The sequence below is a fragment of the Balaenoptera ricei genome, chromosome 8, assembly GCF_028023285.1.
Source record: "Balaenoptera ricei isolate mBalRic1 chromosome 8, mBalRic1.hap2, whole genome shotgun sequence".
In the NCBI taxonomy this organism is placed as follows: domain Eukaryota; kingdom Metazoa; phylum Chordata; class Mammalia; order Artiodactyla; family Balaenopteridae; genus Balaenoptera; species Balaenoptera ricei.
The window spans coordinates 96,891,169-96,919,154 of NC_082646.1; the positions used below are offsets into that span (position 1 = coordinate 96,891,169).

Sequence of the window (27,986 nt, forward strand, 5' to 3'; positions counted from 1 at the left end):
CCTTTCCCATGTTAGGGAAGTTTTCAACTATAATCTCTTCAAATATTTTCTCAGGTCCTTTCTCTCTTCTCCCTCTGAGACCCCTATAATGTGAATGTTGTTGCGTTTAATGTTGTCCCCAAGGTCTCTTAGGCTGTCTTCCTTTCTTTTCATTCTTTTTTCTTTATTCTGTTCCACAGCAGTGAATTCCACCATTCTGTCTTCCAAGTCATTTATCCGTTCTTCTGCCTCAGTTATTCTGCTATTGATTCCTTCTAGTGTATTTTTCATATCAGTTATTGTATTGTTCATTTCTGTTTGTTTGTTCTTTAATTCTTCTAGGTGTTTGTTCTTTAATTCTTCTAAGTGTTTGTTCTTTAATTCTTCTAGGTCTTCAGTAAACATTTCTCGCATCTTCTCGATCTTTGCCTCCATTCTTTTTTGAGGTCCTGGATCATCTTCACTATCATTATTCTGAATTCTTTTTCTGGAAGGTTGCCTATCTCCACTTCATTTAGTTGTTTTTCTATGGTTTTATCTTGTTCCTTCATCTGGTACAAAGTCCTCTGTCTTTTCAGTCTGTCTGTCCTTCTGTGAATGTGGTTTTCCTTCCACAGGCTACAGAATTGTAGTTCTTCTTGCTTCTGCTGTCTGCCCTCTCCTTAAATTAATCTAGGGACTTCCCTGGTGGTGCAGTGCTTAAGAATCCGCCTGCCAAGGCAGGGGACACAGGTTTAATCCCTGGTCCGGCGGCAAGAAATCTTACAGATTTTTATTTAAAGATTTATTTTTCTCTTTGAATATACTATGATGAGTAGAGTATTCTGCTTATCATGATGCTTTTAGTAGTCATGCAGAATTTTTATTTTTTATTTGTGTATTTTTTAAAATAAATTTATTTATTTATTTATTTTTGGCTGCGTTGGGTCTTTGTTGCTGCATATGGGCTTTCTGTAGTTGAGGCAAGTGGGAGCTACTCTTCAATGCGACGCGTGGGCTTCTTATTGCAGTGGCTTCTTTTTGTTGTGTAACACAGGCTCTAGGCACGCAGGCTTCAGTCGTTGTGGCTTGCAGGCTCTAGAGCGCATGCTCAGTAGTTGTGGTGCATGGGCTTAGTTGCTCTGCAGCATGTGGGATCTTCCCAGACCACGGCTTGAACCCGTGCCCCCTGCATTGGCAGGAGGATCATGTAGAATTTTTAATTAATCTTTTTGTCCCAATTCACAATATAAGATTTAAAAATAAGAGATTAAAAATCATTTGTTGATTTAAAGGAAACTTTCTCAAAAGGCTACTAAAAAGGAGACTGAAGCCTAAGTCATAAGTCAAGTGTGAAAGAATATAGTATTCCGTAACCAGCTACACTTAGTGCTGAAATCTTTCGTTGCAACACTCAAGAATCATATTTTTTCCTTGAAGATAGAATACTTAAGGATGATTAATAAAGAATTATACTAGTTTTACTCTTTTTTTCTTAATATTTATTTATTTGGTTTTGCCACGTCTTAGTTGCGGCAGGTGGGCTCCTTAGTTGCAGCCCCAGGGCTCCTTAGTTGTGGCTCCAGGGCTCCTTAATTGTGGCATACAAACTCTTAGTTGCGGCATGCATGTGGGATCTAGTTCCCTGACCAGGGGTCGAACCCAGGCCCCCTGCATTGGGAGCTCAGTGTCTTATCCACTGCACCACCAGGGAAGTCCCATACTAGTTTTAGTCTTAAAGATAACTTTTTAAAATAAAATAATCGGTCCTTCTAAAAAAAGAAAAGCTATATAAAAATCAAAAAAAAGGGAAATTAAAAATTATAATTTAAAAAGTCACAGATAATTGCTGTTTTATGATATATTTTTGGAGTTTTATTTTTACACATCTTTATAGTTAAAACTTTATTCTCATAGGATAAATTTTTATAGTGAAATTTGGGGATGAAAGGATAATCACATTTTTAAGGCTTTTCAAATGCATATTGTCAAATTGTCCCCCAGCGATGCTGTACTAACCTAATATTTCTACACTTAATATCTGAAGTTAGCATACACTGTAGCCAATAGTGAATACTGGCATTCTTTCTAATCTTTGCCAATTTTTAAAAGGAAAACTTGTATCTCTTTAATTCTTTTGTTGTTGTTGTTAACTTTTATATCTTTTCACCTGCTAAGTAGTCATTGTTTCATATTTTTGAATTGTCCAAGTTTTTGGCCCTTGTTCTTTTGGTTTTTTGTTTCTCTGTTTAGAATATTAATGAGGTAGCTACACATTAATGATATTAAGTGTTGGCTGTCATATGTTTTTCCCATTTTATCTTAAACTTTATGACTTTTTTTCCATGCTGAATTTGATATTTCTTTCTTGGGTTTAAACTTACGTACATTGAGTTTTTGACATGATTCGGTTTAATCTTATGACCTCTATGTGGTTGAAATTTAGTATATGTTGGGGGACAAAAAAATCCAAGCCACAAAAGGAGAAAACCTATCTGAACTTCTGTTTAATTTGACTAAATAATGCACTTATTACTACATACTAAAGACTTACTTTTTAGCAATGTAAAGGTCTGACTTAGTTTCTGAACACACATGAGAAAATGACAAAAGTTTACCTTTCACAAAAGCATAAGCCTTTCATTTGTTTACATACATACCTTCATTCAGATGTTAAATAAATAGGAAACTTTGCAATATGTTAATTTCAGGAATTTAATGTTAGAACAACTAGCATTTCTAAGTAGGTTAGATCCTGACTTCTAAAGTCCTGAAACAAGGCCCAAGTTGTGACCACTTGGTGGGATTTTTCGGCTTTATTTCCCCATTGTTAGATAGCCTGGGGTTGGACAGTCTCTCTGTTTAGATCACACCTTAATACACCTGATCAGCTAATGATCAGCATGCTCTCTTGACAGGGATAGTTTATTTGTACTTTGTCCTCTGCTTTGTCGCTACTGTAATAAGTCTTGGTTTTCTTCATCAGTTTCAGACCAGACAGAGTGTAAAGGTGCTCATTTTGAACATTCTGAATTGAAGAAACTATCTTGAGTTACATTTGGTTGTCATTTTATTTGTTTAATTTCTAGAACTCTTCCTCGTGGGTACTATATAACATGGCTTCATTTTACTGGAGAATAAAGAATGAGCCGTATCAAGTAGTGGAATGTGCCATGCGAGCACTTCACTTCTCATCCAGGTAGGATTCCTCCCCTTCTGGACCTCCTGATTTTCCATGTAACTCAGGACTGTTAAAATACATAAAAAACAAGAAGAAGAAGCATTGTGTTGTGCTTACATTCTCCTCCATCCCTGTTGCAATTAGTCCCATCACAAAAATGATAGATGTCAAAGAGTTCAAAGCGATAATGGCATAACATACTTCTGATTTCTGTTAAGGAAAAATATATAATGTAGATGCCCTCTGATTCACTTGAGACTTGAAACTAAGGAAATTGGTTGGAGGAACTATCATAAATTAAGTTATTCTCAAAGCAAATATAAGCCCTAAATATATTTTAAAAGCATAAAATCTCTGCCAGACCTTATTTTTGTGGCAAAACTTGTAGCTATCAGATTGAGTAAGCACCATCAATTACGTAAAATTAAACACTAGGATTTTCTTAAATTATTTTCTCCATCTGTAAGTAAACTCAAAGTTATTTTCCTAAGCTCAATAACTTTGAATGTAATTTGCCCTTGTCAGGTAGTTATAGGCAATTGTGGAGCACATGCTTCTTTCCTGACATCTAATTACATCTTCCCTTCTCTTTTAGGCACAATAAAGACATTGCCCTGGTCAACTTGGCGAATGTTCTGCACAGAGCACACTTCTCTGCTGATGCTGCTGTCGTGGTCCACGCAGCTCTGGACGACAGTGACTTCTTCACTAGCTATTACACTTTAGGAAATATATATGCGGTAAATACAACTTTTTTTTACAGGAACCAATCCAGTTGCTGTTTTCTTTCTTTCTTTCTTTTTTTCCAATAAAAAATACCCTTTTCCCTTCTTTTGGTCCAAACAAGGGGATAGAAATGAAGAAATTAAGGGAAAAAAACTTCATCGCAATAATGAATCATAAGTGTTTTAGCCTCTTCACAAGAAAGAAAATAATTAAATTGACACGAATATTATATTCCTTTTACATACTCTTCTTAAAATAGCAGTACTTCCAATTGAACCATCCTATATAGCATTGCTTCATGTTATGGAGATTTGACTACTGATCGAAATAATATTCACTGTATGAGATTTGGTGTGATCTCATAAATCATAAGGGGATTTGGACGGATACAACCAGGCTAACATTTTTCCCCCTGTGTTTGTGTATGTGTGTGTGTTTGTTTTTGTCTCTTCAGATGCTTGGGGAGTATAACCACTCAGTGCTCTGTTATGACCATGCTTTGCAGGCTAAACCTGGGTTTGAGCAAGCTATAAAGAGGAAGCATGCTGTCCTGTGTCAGCAAAAACTCGAGCAGAAATTGGAAGCTCAACATAGGTAACTAGGAGAAAAAATTACTGAAGCACCAACACTGTAGAACCTTAGGTTAGACTTGTGTAGGGTGATACCAGTGTTAATTTGTTCATTAGAATTAAGAAAAACACCTTTTCACTAATGCTAGTCCTGTCCTTTTTCTCCAATCAGGAGGTTTAGCACAAGTCAGTGGTTGTATAAAGGATTCCAGGAACTAGAGCATATTTACAGTAAATGCCGTCATCTAAGTCTTAACAATATTGACAATCTATTACTTGTATGAAGTCAGATGGAGGAGGGGGTGCTGCCAGATGCTCAGTAATTCTATTGATTACATTTTTATTTCCATAGAATACACTGTCAGTAAAATCACTTGCGCATGCTACATTTGAGCTTTCTCTCCTTTGACTTCTAAGGTTGGGCTTTTGTTATGTTGGTTAAGTGATGTTGAGAGAGATTATTTGGCCCACATTTTAATCAGATTTGTGTAAGTTGTACAGTAATGGAATTCTGTTGTACTTGGTCCTTGTAGTATACTTAAAAAATATCCTGTATTTAATTCTATAAATAATAGGGCCAGTAAAGGAACTTGACATAACTCAGAAGTGAATTGTTCAACTCTTATAGAATTAGCCTTAATGTTTTGAGTGTACTTTGATTATTATAGAATTAAGTGGAGATTTGGATTTCATTAAACTTTTGCCTATTTTCCAATCTGTTTAAAAGCCTAATGTAGTAAAAAGGAAAGAATAACAGCTTGTTTATGCCTGGCTTTGTTATACCTGATTAGAACTTGCCCTGGCTGAGTTTCTTCCAATATTATGCTCTTCTTATACAATCTGTGCAGCTATTAAATCTCCATATGTTAACAGTGTAATAGGCAATAAGATTTTCGTGACTAAATATAATCAAGCAGCTGATTTATTGATACCAAGTGGTAGGGAATATTCCTTTATAATCAGTTTCTGTGGATTTTTCCTCAAATCTGTAAACCAAGAAGCTAGAGTGCAAGAGCAAGGCATTGTGGCCTCTTCTCTTAACCTTGTCTTTAGGTAGAATCAAAGGAAAAGGTGAAAAGGAAGATTCTAGAGAGGCTTTGAATGTCCGTGGAACTGACACAGTCTTTGTGGAGGGAAATAGACTTGTTAAATGTATAAAGCTTTATAGTATTATTTATTGCTATGTATCTTATCTGGCACCTGAAGAGTCTAACACACCATTTAATGTCATTAATTGTTGTGTTTATGGGAAGAATTTCACATCCATCTTTTTTCCCCAAAATTTTAATAAAACAATAGTATTTATTTAGCCCCATTGTTCTTGAACTTGTGATACAATGATTGTATGTTAAAAGTCAAAATCTAGCAATTTTTGCTGAGAACCAGAAAATCTATGTATTTAAGTGGGTTTAAAAATCCATAATTTTAAAGCTCTGTAACTTTTTCCTGTTATTAAAAAATGTTAAGATCCCTCCAGCGAACACTGAATGAGTTGAAAGAATATCAAAAGCAACATGACCACTACCTGAGACAGCAGGAGATCCTAGAAAAACATAAGCTGATTCAGGAAGAGCAAATCTTAAGAAATATCATCCATGAGACACAGATGGCAAAAGAGGCACAATTAGGTAAGTACTGATTCCAAGTAATTGAAGACAGGTTAGGAAATTCACTTCTAGTGTGCTTTACTTTCATAACTTTCATGTACCATAAAGCAGTATAAAATTGTGCTTATGACTTCTCTCAGTCTTAAAATGAAATCATTACTACAGGTATACCAGCAGGCCTGAGGAGCTGGTTTGATCCTTCTAACTTTTTTTTAGTAAAAAGTAAAAACCAAATTTTTAAACTAAAAACCAAATTTTAAAGTAAAAACCAAATCTTTTGTATCCTAAGAGTCTTAACAGTTTGTTTGCCCTCTATGGCCTACATTGATGCTTCTCTGACTTTGGTATGCATATCAATCTCTTGGAGATCTTGTTAAAATGCAGATTCTGATTCAGTAGGTCTGGGCTGGGGCCTGAGATTCTGTTATTCTAACAAAATCCTATTTGATGCCTGTTGTTGCTAGTCTGAAAACACACTGTAACATGGCCCTACACCAATTTAACGCAAGCTAGACACACCCTAGAATCAAAACATCCACACTTTTCAGCCAACAGTGGCAATAAGGCTAAATGTTCTCCTTTTTTTTTGCCCCATTAAAAACAAATGTTTTATTTTACAAGTAAGATTTTAGACTAGACTTTGTCTCAAATAGGAAAATAATCAGTGGAATACTTTCAGGGGGTTCTGAAATCCTCCCCAAAATTATACATAGTATTGTGTATATGCACAATTTTTTTTCTGGTAAGACGGTATGTAGCTCTTATTAAAATCTCGTACAGTCTGTGACCCCAAAGTAGAACCACTGGTCTAAAGGAACTTGCGTTGACAGGATATTAGTGATTTGATTGTATCCAGAATGTTTCATTTCTGATTAAACCCTATGGGAGCAGATATGACAACTTGACACCAAAGAATAAATGAATAGAATCCCTTATATTACATCCTTCTCCCTTGGTAAATATATTGGTCTGTACAGCCTCTTGATCTTTGACTCTTAGCTGTGAACGTTTACGGTCCGTTTTACAATCCACCTGACAAGTTTTCTTTGCTATTTTTAGTGTAAAGAGTATGTTCAGTCCTTGGGATTATTTACTTGCTCAATCAGTACTGAAATGCAACCAGAGCGCTTATATATATATATATATACACACATATACATATATTTTCTCCAGAGAGATGGGCAAAGTCTTAAAACAATTTAATCAATAGATTTTACAGTCATGGAATGCAATTGCCAGAAGGAACCTCACTGATTATTTAGTGGAGCCCATTTGTTTTATAGGTGGAGAAACAGGCTTCTTTAGAATATTTAATTTAATTAACCATTAATGAGATTTCCCCTGGATAAGTTTCCCCTCTGTAAGTACTCTGCTAGGCTCTGAAGAGTACAGAGTTGATACTACACGACTTAGACTAAGAAAATCATGTTGGCATTGCTGATCTTTTTCATCAATTTAAATTTCCTTTCTTATTCCAGGAAATCATCAGATATGCCGTCTGGTCAACCAGCAGCATAGTTTACATTGCCAGTGGGACCAACCTGTGCGCTACCATCGTGGTGATATCTTTGAAAATGTGGACTATGTTCAGGTCTTTTTCTTAGTCTCTTCTAGTTCTTATAAACTTTTACATATCTAAGAGTAATATCACTTCCCCCCCTTAATTCCTTATATAATTGATCTCTAAAATGTGTGACCATCATATAAGGTTTTGAGTATCTGTTATGTTTATGAAGTCAGATTTTATAGAGAGTACTCAGTTACTCCATGAATGACATTTTTGTTTCCCAAAGTACTGGCTATATTTTCTTTTCATATGTGTTTAATTCTTTTCTTCTTTTCCAAGAGAGCTAGAATTGGTCTGTGACTCAAAGCCTTTACCTCCCCTTTTAACTTACTTTAGTAAGACCTATAATTTAAAATTTGGGAAAGAGTAGCCGTGCTCTTTCCTGAAGTCATCAGTCCAGTTATGTTGCTTCAACCAAAAACGTCATCAAAATGATCATCTACAAAAAACGTCTATTAAGTGCATTGCTGTGTGCATGTTTTCTCTTTCTTTCTGTCTCTGTATATGTCCACGCAGGTAGATACACATATACACACAGTCATACACATACATAAAATCCTAGCCTATCTAGTTGGGAAGAAATAATACATAAATATAATGATACCAGATAGCATGTAACTGATGCTGATATAGACAGTAAACACAACCAGAGTCCAATTTTCATCCAAAAGGATACTGGAAATAAAATAACATTTATCCTATCCTATAGAAAACCCATCATGTTCCTTAATCATAGATACAGAAATTTCTAGCAATAAGCAGTTAAAATAAGAGATCAGGACAGCTTCTATAGGAAGACAAACCATGGAAAATTAGAACTCTTTAATTTGGAAAAACCCAGACTACATTGGGAAAGAGTAAGAAATAAAAATTTAGAGGCCGTTTAGGAGGAGAAGTAGTAATAGAGACCAAAAGCTCCCTATGATTTTTGTGAGCCAGCTCCTAGCAATATCCCATGTTTGGTTTTCAAGAGTAGTAAAGGAAGAACAGACTTACACCCTCTGGGACTCTAGCTCCCTGTCTTAAATCCAAGCATTTTAAGGGGAAAAAGGGAATATTTAGAAATGAAATATACCGAAACCCAGTGTAACTTTTAGATATCATAGTGGTCTCAAGACAGACCATTTGGAAGACTGCCATGTGCCAGTGTAGATTCCAACATTATATATCCATAAGTTTCATCACCACTATATAGTGAAAGAATCTGTTCCTGTTCATAAAGGCATAGAGCTACAAATTCATCATATTCATTCCTTTTTCTCATCTCTTTCCTACTCCATCCTACCCTAGTCCCATTCTCTTATCTAACAAGGTTTCAGAAATACACAGGAACTGTGGTATCTCGTGAGAATATCAAATATTGTTGTACCTTGATTTGGAGGTAGGCTTTACATATTTTTTTTAACATCTTTATTGGAGTATAATTGCTTTACAATGTTGTGTTAGTTTCTGCTGTATAACAAAGTGAATCAGCTATATGTATAGATATATCCCCATATCCCCTCCCTCTTACATCTCCCTCCCACCCTCACTATCCCCCCCCTCTAGGTGGTCCCAAAGCACTGAGCTGATCTCCCTGTGCAATGCAGCTGCTTCCCACTAGCTATCTATTTTACATTTGGTAGTGTACATATGTCCATGCCACTCTCTCACTTCGTTCCAGCTTACCCTTCCCCCAACCCCGTGTCCTCAAGTCCATTCTCTATGTTTGCATCTTTATTCCTGTCCTGCCCCTAGGTTCATTAGAACCCTTTTTTTTTTTTTTTTAGATTCCATATATATGTGTTAGCATACGGTATTTGTTTTTCTCTTTCTGACTTACTTCACTCTGTATGACAGACTCTAAATCCATCTACCTCACTACAAATAACTCAATTTCATTTCTTTTTATGGCTCAGTAATATTCCATTGAATATATGAGCCACGTCTTCTTTATCGATTCATCTGTCGATAGACACTTAGGTTGCTTCCATGTCCTGGCTACTGTAAATAGTGCTGCAGTGAACATTGTGGTACATGACCCTTTTTGAATTATGGATTTCTCAGGGTATATGCCCAGTAGTGGGATTGCTGGGTCATATGGTAGTTCTATTTTTAGTTGTCTAAGGAACCTCCATACTGTTCTCCATAGTGGCTGTACCAATTTACATTCCCACCAACAGTGCAAGAGGGTTCCCTTTTCTCCACACCTTCTCCAGCATTTATTGTTTGTAGATTTTTGATGATGGCCATTCTGACTGGTGTGAGGTGATACCTCATTGTGGTTTTGACTTGCATTGCTCTAATGATTAGTGATGTTCAGCATCCTTTCACGTGTTTGTTGGCAATCTGTATGTCCTCTTTGGAGAAATGTCTATTTAGGTCTTCTGCCCATTTTTGGATTGGGTTGTTTGTTTTTTTGATATTGAGCTGCATGTGCTGCTTATATATTTTGGAGATTAATCCTTTGTCATTTGCTTTGTTTGCAAATATTTTCTCCCATTCTGAGGGTTGCCTTTTCATTTTGTTTATGGTTTCCTTTGCTGTGCAAAACCTTTTTAAGTTCCATTAGGTCCCATTTGTTTATTTTCATTTTTATTTCCATTACTCTAGGAGGTGGGTCAAAAAGGATCTTGCTGGGATTTATGTCACAGAGTGTTCCGCCTATGTTTTCCTCTAAGAGTTTTATAGTGTCTGGCCTTACATTTAGGTCTTTAATCCATTTTGAGTTTATTTTTGTGTATGGTGTTAGGAAATGTTCTAATTTCATTCTTTTACATGTAGCTGTCCGGTTTTTCCAGCACAATTTACTGAAGAGGCTGTCTTTTCTCCATTGTATATTCTTGCCTCCTTTATCAAAGATAAGGTGACAATATGTGTGCGGTTTATCTCTGGGCTTTCTATCCTGTTCCATGACCTATAGTTCTGTTTTTGGGCCAGCACCATACTGTCTTGATTACTGTAGCTTTGTAGTATAGTCTGTAGTCAGGGAGCCTGATTCCTCCAGCTCCATTTTTCTTTCTCAAGATTGCTTTGGCTATTCTGGGTCTTTTGTGTTTCCATACAAAGTGTAAAATTTTCTGTTCTAATTCTGTGAAAAATGCCATTGGTAGTTTGATAGGTATTGCATTGAATCTGTAGATTGCTTTGGGTAGTATAGTCATTTTCACAGTGTTGATTCTTCCAATCCAAGAACATGGTATATCTCTTCATCTGTTTGTATCGTCTTTAATTTCTTTCATCAGTCTTGTAGTTTTCTGCATACAGGTCTTTTGTCTCTTTAGGTAGATTTATTCCTAGGTATTTTATTCTTTTTGTTGCAACGGTAAATGGGAGTGTTTCCTTAATTTCTCTTTCACATTTTTCATCGTTAGTGTATAGGAATGCAGGAGGTTTCTGTGCATTAATTTTGTATCCTGCTACTTTACCAAATTCATTGATTAACTCTAGTAGTTTTCTGGTAGCATCTTTAGGATTCTCTATGTATAGTATCATGTCATCTGCAAACAGTGACAGTTTTACTTCTTTTCCAATTTGTATTCCTTTTATTTCTTTTTCTTCTCTGATTGCTGTGGCTAAAGCTTCCAAAACTATGTTGAATAATAGTGGTGAGGTGGGCAACCTTGTCTTGTTGCTGATCTTAGAGGAAATCGTTTTAGTTTTTCACCGTTGAAGGCTATACATATTTGAAATTGACTGTCCAATGGTTTTTAATGCCTAAATGATAGCTATATTAAGCTCTTAGGAACCCTTAAGCACACTAATTTTATAGAGTAGTAATCATTTTAGTCTAGGTAGGGGAGAGGAATAATGAATCAAACATCTAAATTAGCTAATCATTAAACCTAGAAGAGACTAAATCATAGAAAGGAAGTAGTGGGACAGGAAAACAACCCACACTAGTTTTCTCACACATCAGTATCATAGTTGATTGAAAGTTGCTAGCTATGCATTATCTGTGAGAGAATACTGTTGGGGCATAGTTCTGAAAATTAAAGATCTGATTGCCTTTTAACTGACCTACTTTGTGATTTCCTTCTAATTTTGAGTATTCATTAACATTTTGGGGTTGAGTTAAATCTTATTCACAACTCCTTTTCTGCTTTCAATTTGATTGAACTTTTCTTTTCATTTTCTAGTTTGGTGAGGATTCATCAACCTCCAGTATGATGTCTGTGAACTTTGATGTTCAAGCAAATCAGAGTGATATCAGTGATTTGGTCAAGTCTTCTCCCGTAGCCCATTCTGTTCTCTGGATCTGGGGCAGGGACTCCGATGCATATAGGGTAAGTTAGTAGAGGATGATGAAGGAGTTTTCTCTAACAGACAAGATTTCTTAAAGCAGTGGCCCTCAACCCCACTGATTAATATGGCCCCAGTCACTGTTCAGCTTAGTTCAGCAAGCATTTGTTAAGCTTATATTAAATGGAAGGCATTCTGCTAGGTGGTAAGACACAGGGTCTGTCTTAAGTTCTTGCCAGTCAAGTGGGACAGATGGACACCCTGATTTCAGTTCAAAGCTCTGAGCTCTGAGTATAATCACCAACCCTCACAAGTTTCTAAACTTGACCTAAGTGTGTGCTTGTATGTACTTCACTTATTTAATCAGCATTCTTTTATTGAGCTTCCAACTGTATACCAGGCTGATACTATGAATATAGTGCACAAGTTCCTTGCTCTGCTGGAGCTCACATTCTAGCAGAAGATACAGATAATAAACAAGTAAATAAATATGTATTTCTAACCTAGCTAAGAAATAATTGTATGTTAGCCAATGGGGATACCAACATATGAAGACAGAAACCATGTACTTTTTATTCAATATTAAATTTTCAGAATTTAATTGTGTTTTTATTCTAACAGAATTAATACAGCCACTTATTATTTAATTATGTCTAATATAAATTCCCAAGTTTGAAAGCTTCAGGCTATAAGTTTAGTAAACCTCTGGTATGTGTTATTTATATTTAGAAAGATGAAATTTACAAATAAAATAATAATTGTTAAACTTCGGCATTGGCAAAGAAAAGGTCTTAGTTAAGGGAAAAATAGTTTTCTGTGCCAGTTTTTTAAGTGTATGTATGCTTCCAGGTACAAGTCAAACTCCACCTCAAATTAACTTAAACGAAAGAAAATTCACCTCATACTATAGGAAATCCAAAGATAGAGCAAACTTTGGCTTTGGTTGATTCAGTGGCCCAGTGACCCATTTCTTTCCTTTTCTTTAATTTGCCATCCACTGTATTGGTTCCATCCTAAAGCCTGTCTTCCTCATGGTACTGAGGCGACAGCCAGCAGTAGCTGGAGCAACACGGTTTTTGATCCTATGTGGCATAAGAGACTAAGACTGGCTTTTCTTTCTTGGAAGCCCCAGGCAGACCTCTCCTTGTGTCTTACTGGCTCAACTGAGTTAGGCCTGCCCAACCCTGAACCAGTCTGTGGTAAAGCAGGTAGAATTACTGACTTAGACTAATAATCTGCAGTAGAAAGGATATTATAGAGTCTACCACAGTGTCTATATCTTAAAATACTAAATTGTTTCTCGGTTATCCTAGTATATTTATGTTCTTTTAAAAGTTCATTTAGCATATTGAAGTATTGAATCTGAAGAAATTTATGAGAAACTTTCTTTTTTATTAGGACAAACAGCATATTCTGTGGCCTAAAAAAGCAGATTGTGCAGAAAGCTATCCTAGAGTCCCTGTTGGCGGGGAATTGCCAACGTATTTTCTGCCTCCGGAAAACAAAGGACTCAGGCAAGTGCTGATGGATTTGGCAAAGCACTTGATTCTGCATGATTATCATCTGGCGGTTCTTTGAGAGCACCAGCCTTGGACTTGAAAGGTTAAGTCTTTATTTTGAAGTCACCCAAACTTTGAAAATATGAATTTTGTTCCTTTTTCTTGTGCCAGGATCCACGAACTCAACAGTGATGATTATTCTTCAGAAGAAGAGGCCCAAACCCCTGACTGTTCCATAACTGACATCAGAAAAAGCCAGACTCTGTCCTACTTAGTCAAAGAATTAGAGGTCCGCATGGATCTGAAAGCCAAAATGCCAGATGACCATGCACGAAAAGTAAGGCTCACTTAGGCTGGTGTTATTGCCGTCCATTCTGGTTGACTTCACAAGCCTCATAGGTGGAGCAAAAATTTGATAGAAGGCAGTTGTTGAGCTTTAAGTTTATAAAACTGAAAGATAGAGTTAAAGATTTGGTGAAATAATTAAGAAGTCAGTCATGCTATTGAAGGAATGCCAGTAAAGTGTTCCCCAGGGTTGCTATGTACATAGACCACCTAAGCAGTGTTCCTCTAAGAGGGCTGCAAAGATGAGTAACACAGAACTCTGTTTACCTAGTGGAGGCCATTCTGACCACTGCAGTTTAGCTTTACATTCTCCAAGCTTCCAGAAGTTTGTATAAATTGAAAGCTTGAAGATTCTCTTTCCTTGGCCTTATCAACCCTACTTTGCGCTCATACGAGGTCCTTAGGAATTTGTATGAATTTGATAACTACTTTGCAGACAGTATAAATATGTTCTGTTATGCTGTTTTCTTTAGTTCCTATTAGCTATGTATAACTAGGAATGTTTTATTACTGAATATAAATCCTATATTAGATACCATTCCATAGGTACAAATGAAAAAATTTACTTTTTACAGAGAAAACAGACCATCACCATGACCTTTTTTTAATTTAATTTTAAAACTGTGAGCAGTTACTACTTATATTCAGCATTTACTGAGGCAAAAAACATTATGTTCCAGGCACTGTTTGGAGTTCTAGGAATACAAAGATAAATAGACCATGATCCCTACCGTAGAGTTGCTCACGGTTATATAAATGCTGCAAGAATATAAAGTAGATTAATTGAGGATCTGGTGCTTTTCCAGCTAGGAAGGATAGCAGATTTTAATTGCATCAGGTGTTGCATGCTTTGCTTTCTGAATAATTTCTCATTTGGTTCTGGACACTTAGGTTGACTTTAACGGGGAAATGATAGATCACCTTAATATGTATGTGGTGTATATGTCTTTTAACTTTTTTTAATTAAAGGAAACTAAGGCATATGTGAGCAGAGTAACACCTGTTGTAATGTCAATGACTGCATGTTATGTACATAATTATAAATATCTATTCAAATTAGCTGTTCCTGAGGAGCTCAAGACTGTTGTCTATAGAAATTCTTTTCAAGTGTCTTCCCTGTTATTTTCAATTGATTCAGTCTTCCTTTTGATGTTTTCAGATTTTACTTTCCCGTATTAATAACTATACTATCCCAGAAGAAGAAATTGGGTCTTTCTTATTTCATGCTATTAACAAGGTGAGTTGCCTACTTCAGATATCTGAAATTTAAATGCTTAGTAATTGTAATTAAAAGTTAAAATGCATGTATTAAAAAATCCTTTTTAGAATGAGTACTGTATTCTTGTATTAACTGAAGTATTTGGGGTTTTTCAGCCAAATGCTCCTGTCTGGCTGATACTCAATGAAGCTGGACTCTACTGGAGAGCAGTAGGAAATAGCACCTTTGCTATTGCTTGTCTTCAGAGGGCTTTGAATTTGGCTCCCCTTCAATACCAGGATGTTCCTCTTGTGAACTTGGCCAACCTTTTGATTCACTATGGCCTTCATCTTGATGCCACTAAACTGCTGCTTCAAGCTTTGGCCATCAATAGCTCTGAGGTGAGGTTTTATGTTTCTTTGTCGCAATATATACTAAGTAGTGATCACTCAAATTCAGAGTATAATATGTATTTTTATAGAGAGGGCATAAAAAGAACTCATGTTTTATTTTTGAGTAGAATTTGCATATTGTAAGAGGGCTTTGTTTTATTTTTGATGTGTTCATCTCTTTATTTTAAATGAATGAAGTTTATAAATTATAGTTATTTTTTTTAGAAACTTACATTTACATAAGAATGACATGGCTGCTAAAAATATACTGCCACATTTTTATTTCTGAAACATCTGCTTCTCACTTTATCCAACTCATTACAGCATGTACATTGCATAATATTATACTGTTTTACAGCTTTAATTTATAGATACCTTTATACCAACCAAGCCAGAGCACAGTTTAAAGGTTGTTTTGATAAGGATAGATAGGTAGGTTGATATTCATGCCCTGAACCTCCCACATGCAGTCCATGGAGTTGTGTCACTGCTTTGTAGTTAAATATTTTATTTCATTGTTTCTAAAATACCACTTACTTTTTTTTTCATATTTTAACATCTCTGAAATAAGGATGCATGTTATAATTGATGACATCTTAGGTTTGATGAATGCAGTTATAATAAATATATAGTTAAATTGCTTTTATACTTAGTGTCTAAATGTTTCTGAGTTTTATACGCAAAGAAACTTTTAGAAGAAGTGTGCATGAATGGCTTAGGTTTATTTGAAGTGTCCTAAAACTGATTTTTTCAGTATTAGAAGAGAATGTTGCCTGTTAAGAGTTTCCTTTGAAATACACAAATTCACAACTGGATTTTAAGTAAAAGTTTATAATCACTGTTATACAACAGGCCAAGTTGCCAGAGAAGTACATCAAATATTAATCAAATGTTTACTATGTGCCAGATGTGGCTATAGTAGAACAGATGGTCTATATGAGATGTGATAAAGTGAACACCCACAGCTGTATTCCCTTGATACTTTTCATGGTTCACTTTTTTCTGCCACCAGCCGAGGCAATTAGGCAGTATTCTTCTGAAAAACAAAAACAAAAAACAAGCTCCTTTAGAGATTAGTTGCCTTTTCATATTTGAAAATTATACTAAAATTTCAGTTAAATACTGTGGCACTGCAACAGGAATAAAAATATAAATCAATGAATCAGGGTAGATACCCCAAATACACCTTAATCAGACCCTACCCCCAGCTGTTGACATTTGGAAATATTTCCTTATAAGCTTTCCTTCTATGTAAATATTTCATAGTGTTGTAACTTTACTGTACTGGTGATCTTTAAAGCCTATTATATAAAAAAATTTATTACTACCTAGTTTTAATAGCCATCAATTTAAATGGTTGTATAAAAGTTTGATGAATTGATATGTCAGAACTTACTCCTCTGTTGCTGGATGTTTAGGTTGCTAATATCAGTAATGATTTTCTGGATAAGACCTTTTCTGTTTTCCAGATAATTTTCTTAGGAAAGACTGCTAGTAGCAGTGGAATTACTAAGTAAATAAGAGAATGAATATTTTGATGGCTTTGCTACAAAATACCAAACAATCCACAAAAAGATTTGGGCCAATATATATTGCCATAATCAAGATCTATAAATATTCATTTTGCTTGTATTGTCACCAGAATCAGTTGAAGTAACTGCTAACTTTTATTGATTGTTTACTAGAGCCAGACATCATACTAAGCACTTTACATGTAAGAACTCATTTAATCCTCAAAACAACCCTATGAGATAAGATTTACCCATTTGATAGAAAAAGAAAGCCAAAGGGATTTACAGAAAGTCATAGAGCTTGGATTTGAACTCAGGGAGAGTGGCCTTTAGAGTTCACACTTTTATAGTCAAGTCACACTGCTTCTGTATTAACGTTTGTAAAACAGATTTACTTTTAAAAATTTCATTTCTCTGTTGTAACATAAATTTCTTTATCTTATTTTAAGGATATTGTATTTTTTTAAATGTTTATTTATTTAGTTATTTGGCTACGCCGGGCCGGGTCTTAGTTGCGGCACACAGGATCTTCGCAGCATGTGGGATCTTTTTTTTTTTTTAGTTGCAGCGTGCGGGATCTTTTTTTTTTTTAGTTGCAGCGTGTGGGATCTTTTTATTTTTTATTTTTTAGTTGGGGCATGCGGGATCTTTAGTTGCGGCATGCAGGCTCTTAGTTGCGGCATGTGGGATCTAGTACCCTGACCGGGGATTGAACCTGGGCTTCCTGCATTGGGAGCTCAGAGCCTTAACCACTGGACCACCAGGGAAGTCCCTGTTTTATTGTTTATTGTTTGTTTGTTTGTGTTTCTGGCTGCATTGGGTCTTCATTGCTGTGCGCGGGCTTTCTCTAGTTGCGGGGAGTGGGGGCTACTCTTCGTTGCTGTGCGCGGGCTTCTCATTGCAGTGGCTTCTCTTGTTGCGGAGCACAGGCTCTAGGCGCACGGGCTTCAGTAGTTGCAGCACGTGGGCTCACTAGTTGTGGCTCTCAGGCTCTGGAGCGCAGGCTCAGTAGTTGTGGCACACGGGCTTAGTTGCTCCATGGCATGTGGGATCTTCCCAGACCAGGGCTCGAACCCATGTCCCCTGCATTGGCAGGTGGATTCTTAACCACTGTGCCACCAGGGAAGTCCCCTATTTTATTGTATTTTTAAAGTAAAAGTTTATGTAGGCATTTTGCTCATTTTGTTAGAATTTGTTTTTTTTTTAATTTTACATGAACTCTTTATACAATAAAGTCTTTAACTCCATCTGTCATATGTTAAAAAAATTTTCTCTCTTTGCCTTTTTATCTTAGCTTTTAAAACTTACCTTAATTTTCCATCTTTTTCCTTTTGATTTCTATTGTTAGATTTAAGGTGTCCTCATAAGAAGTCTGAAAAAAAAATAGTTCTATTTTGTTTTCTCTGGTTTGTCTTTAAATAATTGACTCTCAGATATACAAAGGTCTTTTCCTATGTTGTCTTGTAGATGTTTTACAGTTTCAGGTTTCACATTGAGGCCTATGATCCATTTCAAGTTAAATTTTCTTTGCAATGTGAGGTAGGGATCAAAGTTCATTCGTCAAAGTTCATATCCAAACGGATATCTGGTTGTTCCAGGACCATATCTCAAGAACAGTACACTTTCCTTATTGAGTCACTTATCACCTTTGCTCTGAACTCCAGACTCCTTTATCCAACAGCTTTCATGACACCTCCACTTGAATGTCTAAAACACAGTCTAAAACTACAGGCCAAAACTAAGCTCCTTAACATTGTTCTAATTTGTTCTCAGTCTTCCCCATTTCAGGAAACAGTAAAGCCAGTATCTCAGGACAAAACCTTTGAGCCATCCTTCGTACCTTTCTCCTTCTCTCAGGGCAGATTCAATCTATTAACTAATCTTGCTGATTCTGTTTTTAAAATATACCCAGAATTTCACTATTTACCATCATCTCCACTGCTATCTTATCTACACCATCATTGTCTTTTATCTAGATTATTTCAGTAGCCTCCTAACTAGCTTCTTGGCTTTCTGCTTTTGTCACCCTACACTCTATTCACAATGCAACAGTCAATGAAATTCTTACTAAAAGTCTGATGTTGTCAGGGACTTCCCTGTTGGTCCAGTGGTTAAGACTCCACACTTCCACTGCAGGGGGCACGGATTCGATCCCACGTGCCGCGCAGCGCAGCCAAAAAAAAAAAAAAAAAGAAAGAAAGAAAGAAATTGCATTATGAATAAATACAGCACCAGTAGTGCTCAACATTTGCTAAACTTATATGTGAGTATTGCTTAAAGGGAGCCACTTCCCCTCTCCTTTCACCTAAATTCTCTCCATCCCATAGCCAGAATTGAAAAATTACCTTCTACATTGAAAAAACACAAGAAACAAAGTTAGTAATTTTTTAATTTAATGTCAGATGTTGTTATTTGTCTGTTCAAATCTCTGTGGTGACTCTCCATGTAACTCACAGTAAGAGACAAGAATTTATAATGATGTAGAAGGTCCTGCATGACCTTGTTACTTTTCTGACCTTGTCTCCATGAGCTCGTTCCCTTGGTCATTCTATTCTAGCCTCACTTGCCGCCTTGCAGTTCCTTGAACATGCTAGCTGTGCTCCCTCCTCAGGACCCTTGCATTTTCTATTCTCTCTGCTTGGAATGCTTCATCCCACTAAGATTCTTCATAGCTTGCTCCTCATCTCCTTAAAAGCTTTTACAAATAGTAACTTCTCAGTGAGTCTTTCCCTTACTACTCTATTTGTAATGGCACTCTCTTCCCTATGCTTAGTACTATTTATGTCTCTTCCCTGCTGTCCTTCATCACATTTTACTCACAATTGTGTGACACGAGATTATAAGATCCACTAAGGCAGGGATTTATCTTTCTTATTTTCTGCTGTATCCCCAGTGTCAAAACCAGTATTTGAAACATGGTAAACACTCAGCAATTATTTTCGGAATGAATTCATGAAAATTATTCTTTTTTTCCAAAATGCTAACCAATTCGTCTCAATACAAGATATTTGCACAACTATCATTCTAGTTATAGGGATAATCATGATACTTCATTTCCTTCATTCTAGTTGTAAGGATAATCATGATACTTCATTTTCTTATGGAAAATATAAAGACATTTCTGAAATCTATGTATGGAATTTAATTGTATATCTAAGTGTGAACCACTAAGTAATACTTTAAATGTAACCTGAGTGCTATCTAGATTAGGCCTCTTTAATCTGGAATATTTTGTACACCTTGGTTTGGTTATAGTGAGATATTTCTGATGACCTAACAGCCTGAATCAAAAGCAAGTAGCTGATAAATTATAGGGGATAATTGCTTTTCACGGGATATACTGTGCAATTTGAGAATAAAACATTCTTAGATCTTTTAAAATATTTTTAATGATAAAGTAAATAGATGGTTTGTAGAATAAATGGTTTGTGTGCAGCAAATACTAAGCATAGGTATATTCTGCTAAAATGACCTAAACTGAATACTTCGGGCTGCGTATAAAAACAAAGTCTCAACAAACAATTGGAAAATAGAATTTTGAGACTATTAACAATAGCATCAAAAAAATCAGATATCTAGAAGTAAATCTAAAGGAAGATGCACAAGATTTCTATCATGATTACAAAACATTGCTAAGAGAAAGAAAACCTAAATAAATGGTGATATACATCATGTTCATGGATTGAAAGATTCAATATTGTTAAGATGTAAGTTCTCTTCAAATTGATTTATAGATTCAATTCGATCCCAAACTCCCAGCAGTTGCATGTATATGTGTGTGTAAATTGATAAGGAGAGTCAAAAATGTACATAAAAATGGATCTAGAATAGCTCAAAAATTGGGGTGTGTGGGGAAGAAAAAAACAGAGTTGGAAGGTTTGTATTACCAGATTTCAAGACTTACTGTAATTAAATCAGTATGGTACTGGCACAAAGATACTCAAACATATCAATGGAACACAATAGAGAAATTAGAAATAGGCCCCTGCATATATGGTCACCTGATTTATGACAAAGGCACACTAGTACAGTGTGTGTGGGGAGCTTTTGGTTTTTCAATAAGTAGTAATGGAGTACTTGGATATCCCCTATGGAAAAAGAAATGAACCTTGACTCCTACTCCATATCATACACAAGATTAATTTGAGGTGGATCATGTACCAAAATGTGAAAGATAAAACAATAAAGCTTCTTGATGAAAACATAGGAGAAAGTCTTTGTTACCTTATAGCTGGCAAAGATTTCAAAAAGCACTAACTATAAAAGAAAAAAATATATAACTGAACTTCATTAAAATTAAGAATTTCTGTTTATCAGAAGATACCATTAAGAGAATAAAAAGGCAAACAACAGACTTGGAGAAGATATTTGCAATAAATATTTCCAGCAAAGGTCTCATGTCTAGTATATATATAAAGAACTCCTTCAAATCAATAAGAAAAAGGCAACCCAATTTTTTTTAAATGGGGAAAATAACAGCACTTCAGCAATAAGGGTACCCGAAGGACCAGTAAGCACATGAAAAAATATTCAACATTATTACTAATCAAGGAAATGCACATTAAAATCACAGTGAGATCCACTTAAGCATCTCACTAAAACAGCTAAATTTAAAAAACTGACAATAACAAGTCAGTGAATTCTCACAGTTGTTGGTAGGAGTGTAAGTCTGTATGTCCACTGGGAAATGATTTCGTTGTATCTCCTAAAACTAAATGTATGCCTACCTTAAGAACCACTACTAAGTGTATACCCAAGGAAAATGAGTACATATGTCTATCAAAAGACATTTACATAACTGTTCATAGTAAATATGAACCATAGTATAAATAAACCAAAGTTTATTTATAGTAGCCCAAAACTGCAAACAATCCAAAAACTCCCTATCAGTAGGAGAATGGATGAACAAATAGTGGTGTATTCACATGATGAAACATTACACATCAATTTTTTTTAAGAAGAATGAACAAACAGTACACAAAAAAATCTAGTTTCTTGAATATTAGATGTGTTGAGTGAAAGCAGGTACAAAAGGATACATATTATACACGTAAGAGAACATGCTGTTTGATTCCATTTATATGAAGTTCAAGAACAGGCAAGGCAGAGCTGAGCTATGGTGATAGTCACAACATCACATCAAGTGGTTACCTCTGGGGTTGGTGTTGCGTTGCCCAGGGGAACCTCTTGGGGCACCAGAAATGTTCTAAACGTTTTGTATCTTTAGATGAGTGGTGGTTACAGGGGTATATACATATATAAAAATTCATTGAGCTGTACGCTTAAGATTAGTGCATGTTACACACTTTATTGTATTTTTTATCTTGGTAAAAAATAAACTTATGTTAAACAGTTTAGAATTAGCTGATGTAAATAAAATGGACAGTTGGGGTAACTTTTATGAGGTAACCTAAAAAAAACCAAAAGACATATACTGTAAAGGTTTTGTAACTCTCAGAAAATATTAATTCATTAACATTTTCTGATTTTTTTTTTTTTTCTTTTTAGCCCCTGACCTTTTTGAGCCTGGGAAATGCTTACCTTGCTCTGAAGAATATCAGTGGGGCACTTGAGGCCTTTAGACAGGCTTTGAAATTAACTACCAAATGCCCAGAGTGTGAAAACAGCCTGAAGTTGATTCGCTGTATGCAGTTTTATCCTTTTCTGTACAACATCACCTCTTCTGTTTGCAGTGGTAAGCAGCTGTTAAATGCTGGCAAAATAATGAGTTCAATCAGGATTCCTGTTTTGATCAACAGAACACAGAAAATGATTTTCTTAATTTTTCCAAGGTTTTTACATAACCAGTGTAATTCTAGATACATAGGAAAGAAATTAATTAATAACTTGCCATGTACATGCCTTGGAGCATTAGGCTTAATTCTCTCCCAGAACCCTAGTTTGAGAAAGGCTGATTAAAGTATATTCGACTGGGATTGATAAGCTGCAAGATTTTTTTCTCTCCCCCAAATCTCTGATGTTTTACAACAACTCATATTTATGGTAAAAGATATTTTTTTCTGCCACAAATTCAAACTGTGTAATGAGATGTGAAGCAGTGTTTCTATCCTCATTCACCGAAGTACAGCGCCTTGTCTTTGAGTGGAGGTGGTGTGGACCTTCACCACACCTTTCAGGCAGTCGTCCGACGTGAAGCGGCTATCTACTTTGCATTCTTCCACTTCCTCCCACAGGCACCACGCTTGTGTACATATGTGTATACATACACACGTGTGCAGCAGTGTGTCCACCTGGGTCAGAGCTACTTGAGTTAATGTCTGTCTCAACTATTGTAAATTTCTAAGAGTTCCATGATATTTTTTTCTTCAATATTTTTTTATTGACGTATAGTTGATTTACAATGTTGTATTAATTTCTGCTGTACAGCAAAGTGATTCAGTTATACATATGTATACATTCTTTTTTTTGAATTTTATTTATTTTTTAATACAGCAGGTTCTTGTTAGTCATCAATTTTATACACATCAGTGTACACATGTCAATCCCAATCGCCCAATTCATCACACCACCACCCCCACCCCCACCCCCACTTTCCCCCCTTGGTGTCCATACGTTTGTTCTCTACATCTGTGTCTCAATTTCTGCCCTGCAAACCGGTTCATCTGTACCATTTTTCTAGGTGCCACATATATGAGTTAATATACGATATTTGTTTTTCTCTTTCTGACTTACTTCACTCTGTATGACAGTCTCTAGATCCATCCATGTCTCTACAAATGACCCAATTTCGTTCCTTTTTATGGCTGAGTAATATTCCATTGTATATACGTTCCACATCTTCTTTATCCATTCGTCTGTTGGTGGGCATATAGGTTGCTTCCATGTCCTGGCTATTGTAAATAGTGCTGCAGTGAACATTGGGGTGCATGTGTCTTTTTGAATTACGGTTTTCTCTGGGTATATGCCCAGTAGTGGGATTGCTGGGTCATATGGTAATTTTATTTTTAGCTTTTTAAGGAACATATTATATGAACACATTGAATATAAGGAATACATTCTTTTTTTATATTTTTTTATTTATGGTTTATCATAGGATATTGAATATAGTAGTTCCACGACATTTGATTATTTACTTATTTAACCTTCACTGGAAGAAAAAAAATGAGTTTAACTTGAATTATGAGTGGTGCAGTTTATATACATGTGAATCCTCAGTACCTTGCTTTTGTAGAGCACACAGTAGGTGCTGTGTTTAATGTTCAAATTAGATTATAATATACAACCAGGGGACTAGCTCACCTCCTTCACTTCAGGTATTTAGAAGAAGAAAAAAAGTGGCACACACTTCATTAAGTGACTTGTCTAAAAGACATCAGTAATTACTAGATTTGGCACCCAAACTGATTGACTATACCAGACTGCCTTAGGATTTTAATGGAAGGCAGGAAGTCATTTTAAATATCAGAGCCCTTTTTTTAGTGAAGAAACAAAAAATCTCTCAGACTCTAGCTCAGTTGTAGATCATTGTTGAGCACCATCTAAACTAGAATTCGTACGTGAATGCTGAAGGCCTAACAGTGTTTTTAGCAAGGCAGTATAGTGGGGTGGCTAGTTCTAGAGTCATACAGATTCATGTTTGAGCCCTGGCTCTGCCATTACTGTCTTTCTGTTCCCATTAAAGTAATTTGTGTCCTAATCTATAAAATGAAAGACAGTAAAATCTCATATACTTTTTGGGAGGATTAAATGAGATTATTGTCACAGAGTAGGTGTTATGTAAAAGTAAGCCATTAGAAATTCATAATGAATACAACATATGACTCTAAAGGTTAAGGATCTTTATCTTCTTACATAATACTAGAAAATATGTTGTGGTCTTTAACGTTTTGTACATTATATCTAAGGATAGCCTTATAAACAGGATTTCATTTTTTTCAATGAGCTGTTTATATTAATAGAATTTCTTATTTTCTTTACTGACTATCATCTCCCTCACCTCTCTTCTTTTCTGATATTGGGAAGAAGGGTTTTGTATGTATATAGCGATCCTTTTCTAAAAGCCTTTTCTTTAGTATTTGTTTTACATGCTTTTGCTTAGTATTTTAGTTTCTTGAAATTTATTGTTACTTTATGTCACTGATGTCAAGAGAGGAAATTCAGTTGTCTTAAGCTCTTTTTCCCCCAGAACATAATCTCAACTAGCCCAGGGAACTATTAACTTGAAACAGATCTTTCTCAAAATTGTAGTATCTGATAGTCCAGGTTATTCCAAGAATATTTTTTTAATTGCTGTTTTTTTTCTTTTCTGCTCACTTCTTTTTTTTTTTTTTTAATAATTTTAAAATTTTTGGCTGCATTGGGTCTTCATTGCTGTGCACAGGCTTTCTCTAGTTGCGGCGAGCAGGGGCTACCCTTCGTTGCAGAGCGTGGGCTTCTCATTACGGTGGCTTCTCTTGTTGCGGAGCACGGGCTCTAGGCACGTGGGCTTCAGTAGTTGTGGCTCGCATGCTTAGTTGCTCCATGGCATGTGGGATCTTCCCGGACCAGGGCTAGAACCCGTGTACCCTGCATTGGCAGGCAAACTCTTAACCACTGCGCCACCAGGGAAGTCCCCAAGAATATTATTGAATCTGATACAATAACAATAAAAGAAAATAATTTGACTTGGGAAGAGGGAATACCATTTTTGGTTCTTTCAGAGAGCTCATTTTTAAAATTTTTTTTTAAATTAAAAAACAGTAGCCCTTTTTACATTGTAATTAATTAGTTTAGAAAAGAATCCAACGTCTGCTAACTCCTAAATAAATAGTTACCCCTAGTGGAAATATATGCTATATAGCATTTTCTAGGTTTAAAAACTCATTGATTATACTGAACTAATTTCAATATTAAATTTTTCTTTAACAGTGTTTTTGCATTACTTGTTTCCACAATAATCCTACTTATTGACGGTTGTTTTGCTGAGTTCCAGCTTTGAAAAGCTGAAACTTGAAAGAAGCAGACACCTCTGTCGAAACCATGAACTTCTTACATTTTAAAACCTAACAGTTGCATCTACTCCAGTTATCTCTGAGCTTTACTAAACGGTTGATGAAAAAGGAGATAAAACCTCTGAGTAATGATTAGCATTTCTGTGCCTTCAGATGATTCTGTCTGCCCTTTACTTTTTCATTTTTGCAATATTGAAAGAAGCTTCATAAGTTATCTTGTTTGACATATCTGTCTAAAGTTTTTATTATGACTATACAAAGGTTTCAAGAAGCAAGGTTTGTGATTCTATTTCCAATAATCAAGGAATTCATTTTTTTTTTGGTAATACTCATAGTTACAGTTTATTACAGGGAAAAGATACTAGTTAAAATCAGCCAAGGCAGAGTCCTTGAGGGGTACAAATGCAGAACTTCCGGTTGTCCTCTTCCCATGGAGTCATGGACAACATTACCTCCTCCCAGCTATGATGTGTGACAATACACGTGGCATATTGCCAACCAAGGGAGCACACCCCCGCCTTTGGTGTCCAGAGGGTCTTTTTTTTTTTTTTTTTAATTTTTATTGGAGTATAGAGCTTTACAGTGTTGTGTTAGTTTCTGCTGTACAGCAAAGTGAATGAGCTATACGTATACATATGTCCCCTCTTTTTTGGATTTCCTTCCCATTTAGGTCACCACAGAGCACTGAGTAGAGTTCCCTATGCTATACAGTAGGTTCTCATTAGTTATCTATTTTATACACCGTATCAATAGTGTATATATGTCAGTCCCAATTTCCCAGTTCATCCCAGTGCCCCCTTTCCCCCTTGGTATCCATACATTTGTTCTCTAGGTCTGTGTCTCTATTTCTGCTTTGTAAATAAGATTGTCTATACCAATTTTTTCAGATTCCAACATATATGCATTAATATACGATATTTGTTTTTCTCTTTCTGACTTATTTCACTCTGTATGACAGTCTCTAGGTCCATCCACATCTCTATAAATGACCCAATTTTGTTCCTTTTTATGGCTGAGTGATATTTCAAGGAATTCATATTGTAATTGGGTTTTTTTGGACAAGATTTAAGCTGCCCTTATACACCCTTTTTCCAACCTAAAAAATTCTCTTATGAAAGCCTGTTTGAAAAGCTACCAATTTAAAAGCTTTTCAGATAAGCTTTTCAAGATCAAAAATAGTTAAATACTCTTGGAAAACATTTTAAAAACAACTTTTCTGACCACTATTGTTAATCTTCCCTAAATTATTTTCTTTAAAGATCCACATTAGACACTGTTTTTATAGCAACTGTAATATAGTGTAATGTCTTGGGTAGTCTGAACTAAATGGTAAAATTATCAGTAGTCTTTTAACATCAGTAAGTATTGCTTTTCATATATAATCTTGGAAATTTTTCACACAGATTTTTAGTTTATGTTTCTTGGAGTATATGCACAGGTAATGTATTTAGCTTTGAATACTGATTCATTCAGCTTAGAAGTACATAATCATCATGCTCACAAAATTTTCTTACTTGTAAAGACTTTATAGCTAAAAATGTGTCAATTAGTGCAGAATCATTTATCTGACAGTTTTCCCAAACTTTGATTAATCTAGATAATCCTCTTATTTACCGCCATTTATTAGTTGCATGTGTTCTTACAGAAACTGCTTATTATCATCATCATCTCTCTCTCTCCTTTGAATAGTACTTAATAAATTCTTTTCTTTTATAGGTATTTTTATATCAGCATTACAGTTTCAAGGATGCTGGGAAGGAAAACATAATAGATTGATTTTTTAATTGCCAACTCTCAAGTTGACTGTGAAAGAGAAGCTACTGCTTCCAGTTTTGATTAAACATTTTATTTTGGCAGTTTTTAAATACATACTTTTTGTCCATATTTATTGACTTGTTATTTTACAATTCAACTTAAATAGAACTGAATTGGCCACTTTAACAAACTCATTTTTCAGTAACAACATACTTGGCCTTTTTTAAAGTAAAATGGAACCTGTTAAATAAACTTACAATGCTTTTGAGTATAAGTAAGGTTTCTTGAGTGCTCAACACTAAAAAAGGACTTTTTTAAAATTGAAAATAACAAGGTGTCACAGAAAATGGAATTTCATGAAACAATAATGATTATCTTCTCTAATGATGAAAAATGGAAAATAATTTATAATAAGCAAAACGTGGATATTAAATCTGTAATATTCATGATAGTGGATTTTCTAAGCATTTATTACTTAAGAGTATTTTCTACATACTTTCATTCTT

At 35.4% G+C, this 27,986-nt stretch overlaps 1 protein-coding gene across 2 annotated transcripts in view; it reads left to right on the forward strand.

Moving 5' to 3' along the window:
* TTC17 (tetratricopeptide repeat domain 17) overlaps window positions 1-27,986 on the forward strand; it is a 140,737-nt gene that overhangs the window by 41,489 nt on the left and 71,262 nt on the right. For both annotated transcript variants that reach the window (XM_059931412.1, XM_059931413.1), the window contains exons 6-16: window positions 3,048-3,157; window positions 3,735-3,879; window positions 4,320-4,459; window positions 5,902-6,062; window positions 7,520-7,632; window positions 11,727-11,873; window positions 13,228-13,343; window positions 13,500-13,665; window positions 14,833-14,910; window positions 15,048-15,272; window positions 22,283-22,469. In XM_059931412.1, the coding sequence (XP_059787395.1) occupies window positions 3,048-3,157; window positions 3,735-3,879; window positions 4,320-4,459; window positions 5,902-6,062; window positions 7,520-7,632; window positions 11,727-11,873; window positions 13,228-13,343; window positions 13,500-13,665; window positions 14,833-14,910; window positions 15,048-15,272; window positions 22,283-22,469 (1,588 nt within the window). The remainder of the gene's footprint in view (window positions 1-3,047; window positions 3,158-3,734; window positions 3,880-4,319; window positions 4,460-5,901; window positions 6,063-7,519; window positions 7,633-11,726; window positions 11,874-13,227; window positions 13,344-13,499; window positions 13,666-14,832; window positions 14,911-15,047; window positions 15,273-22,282; window positions 22,470-27,986) is intronic.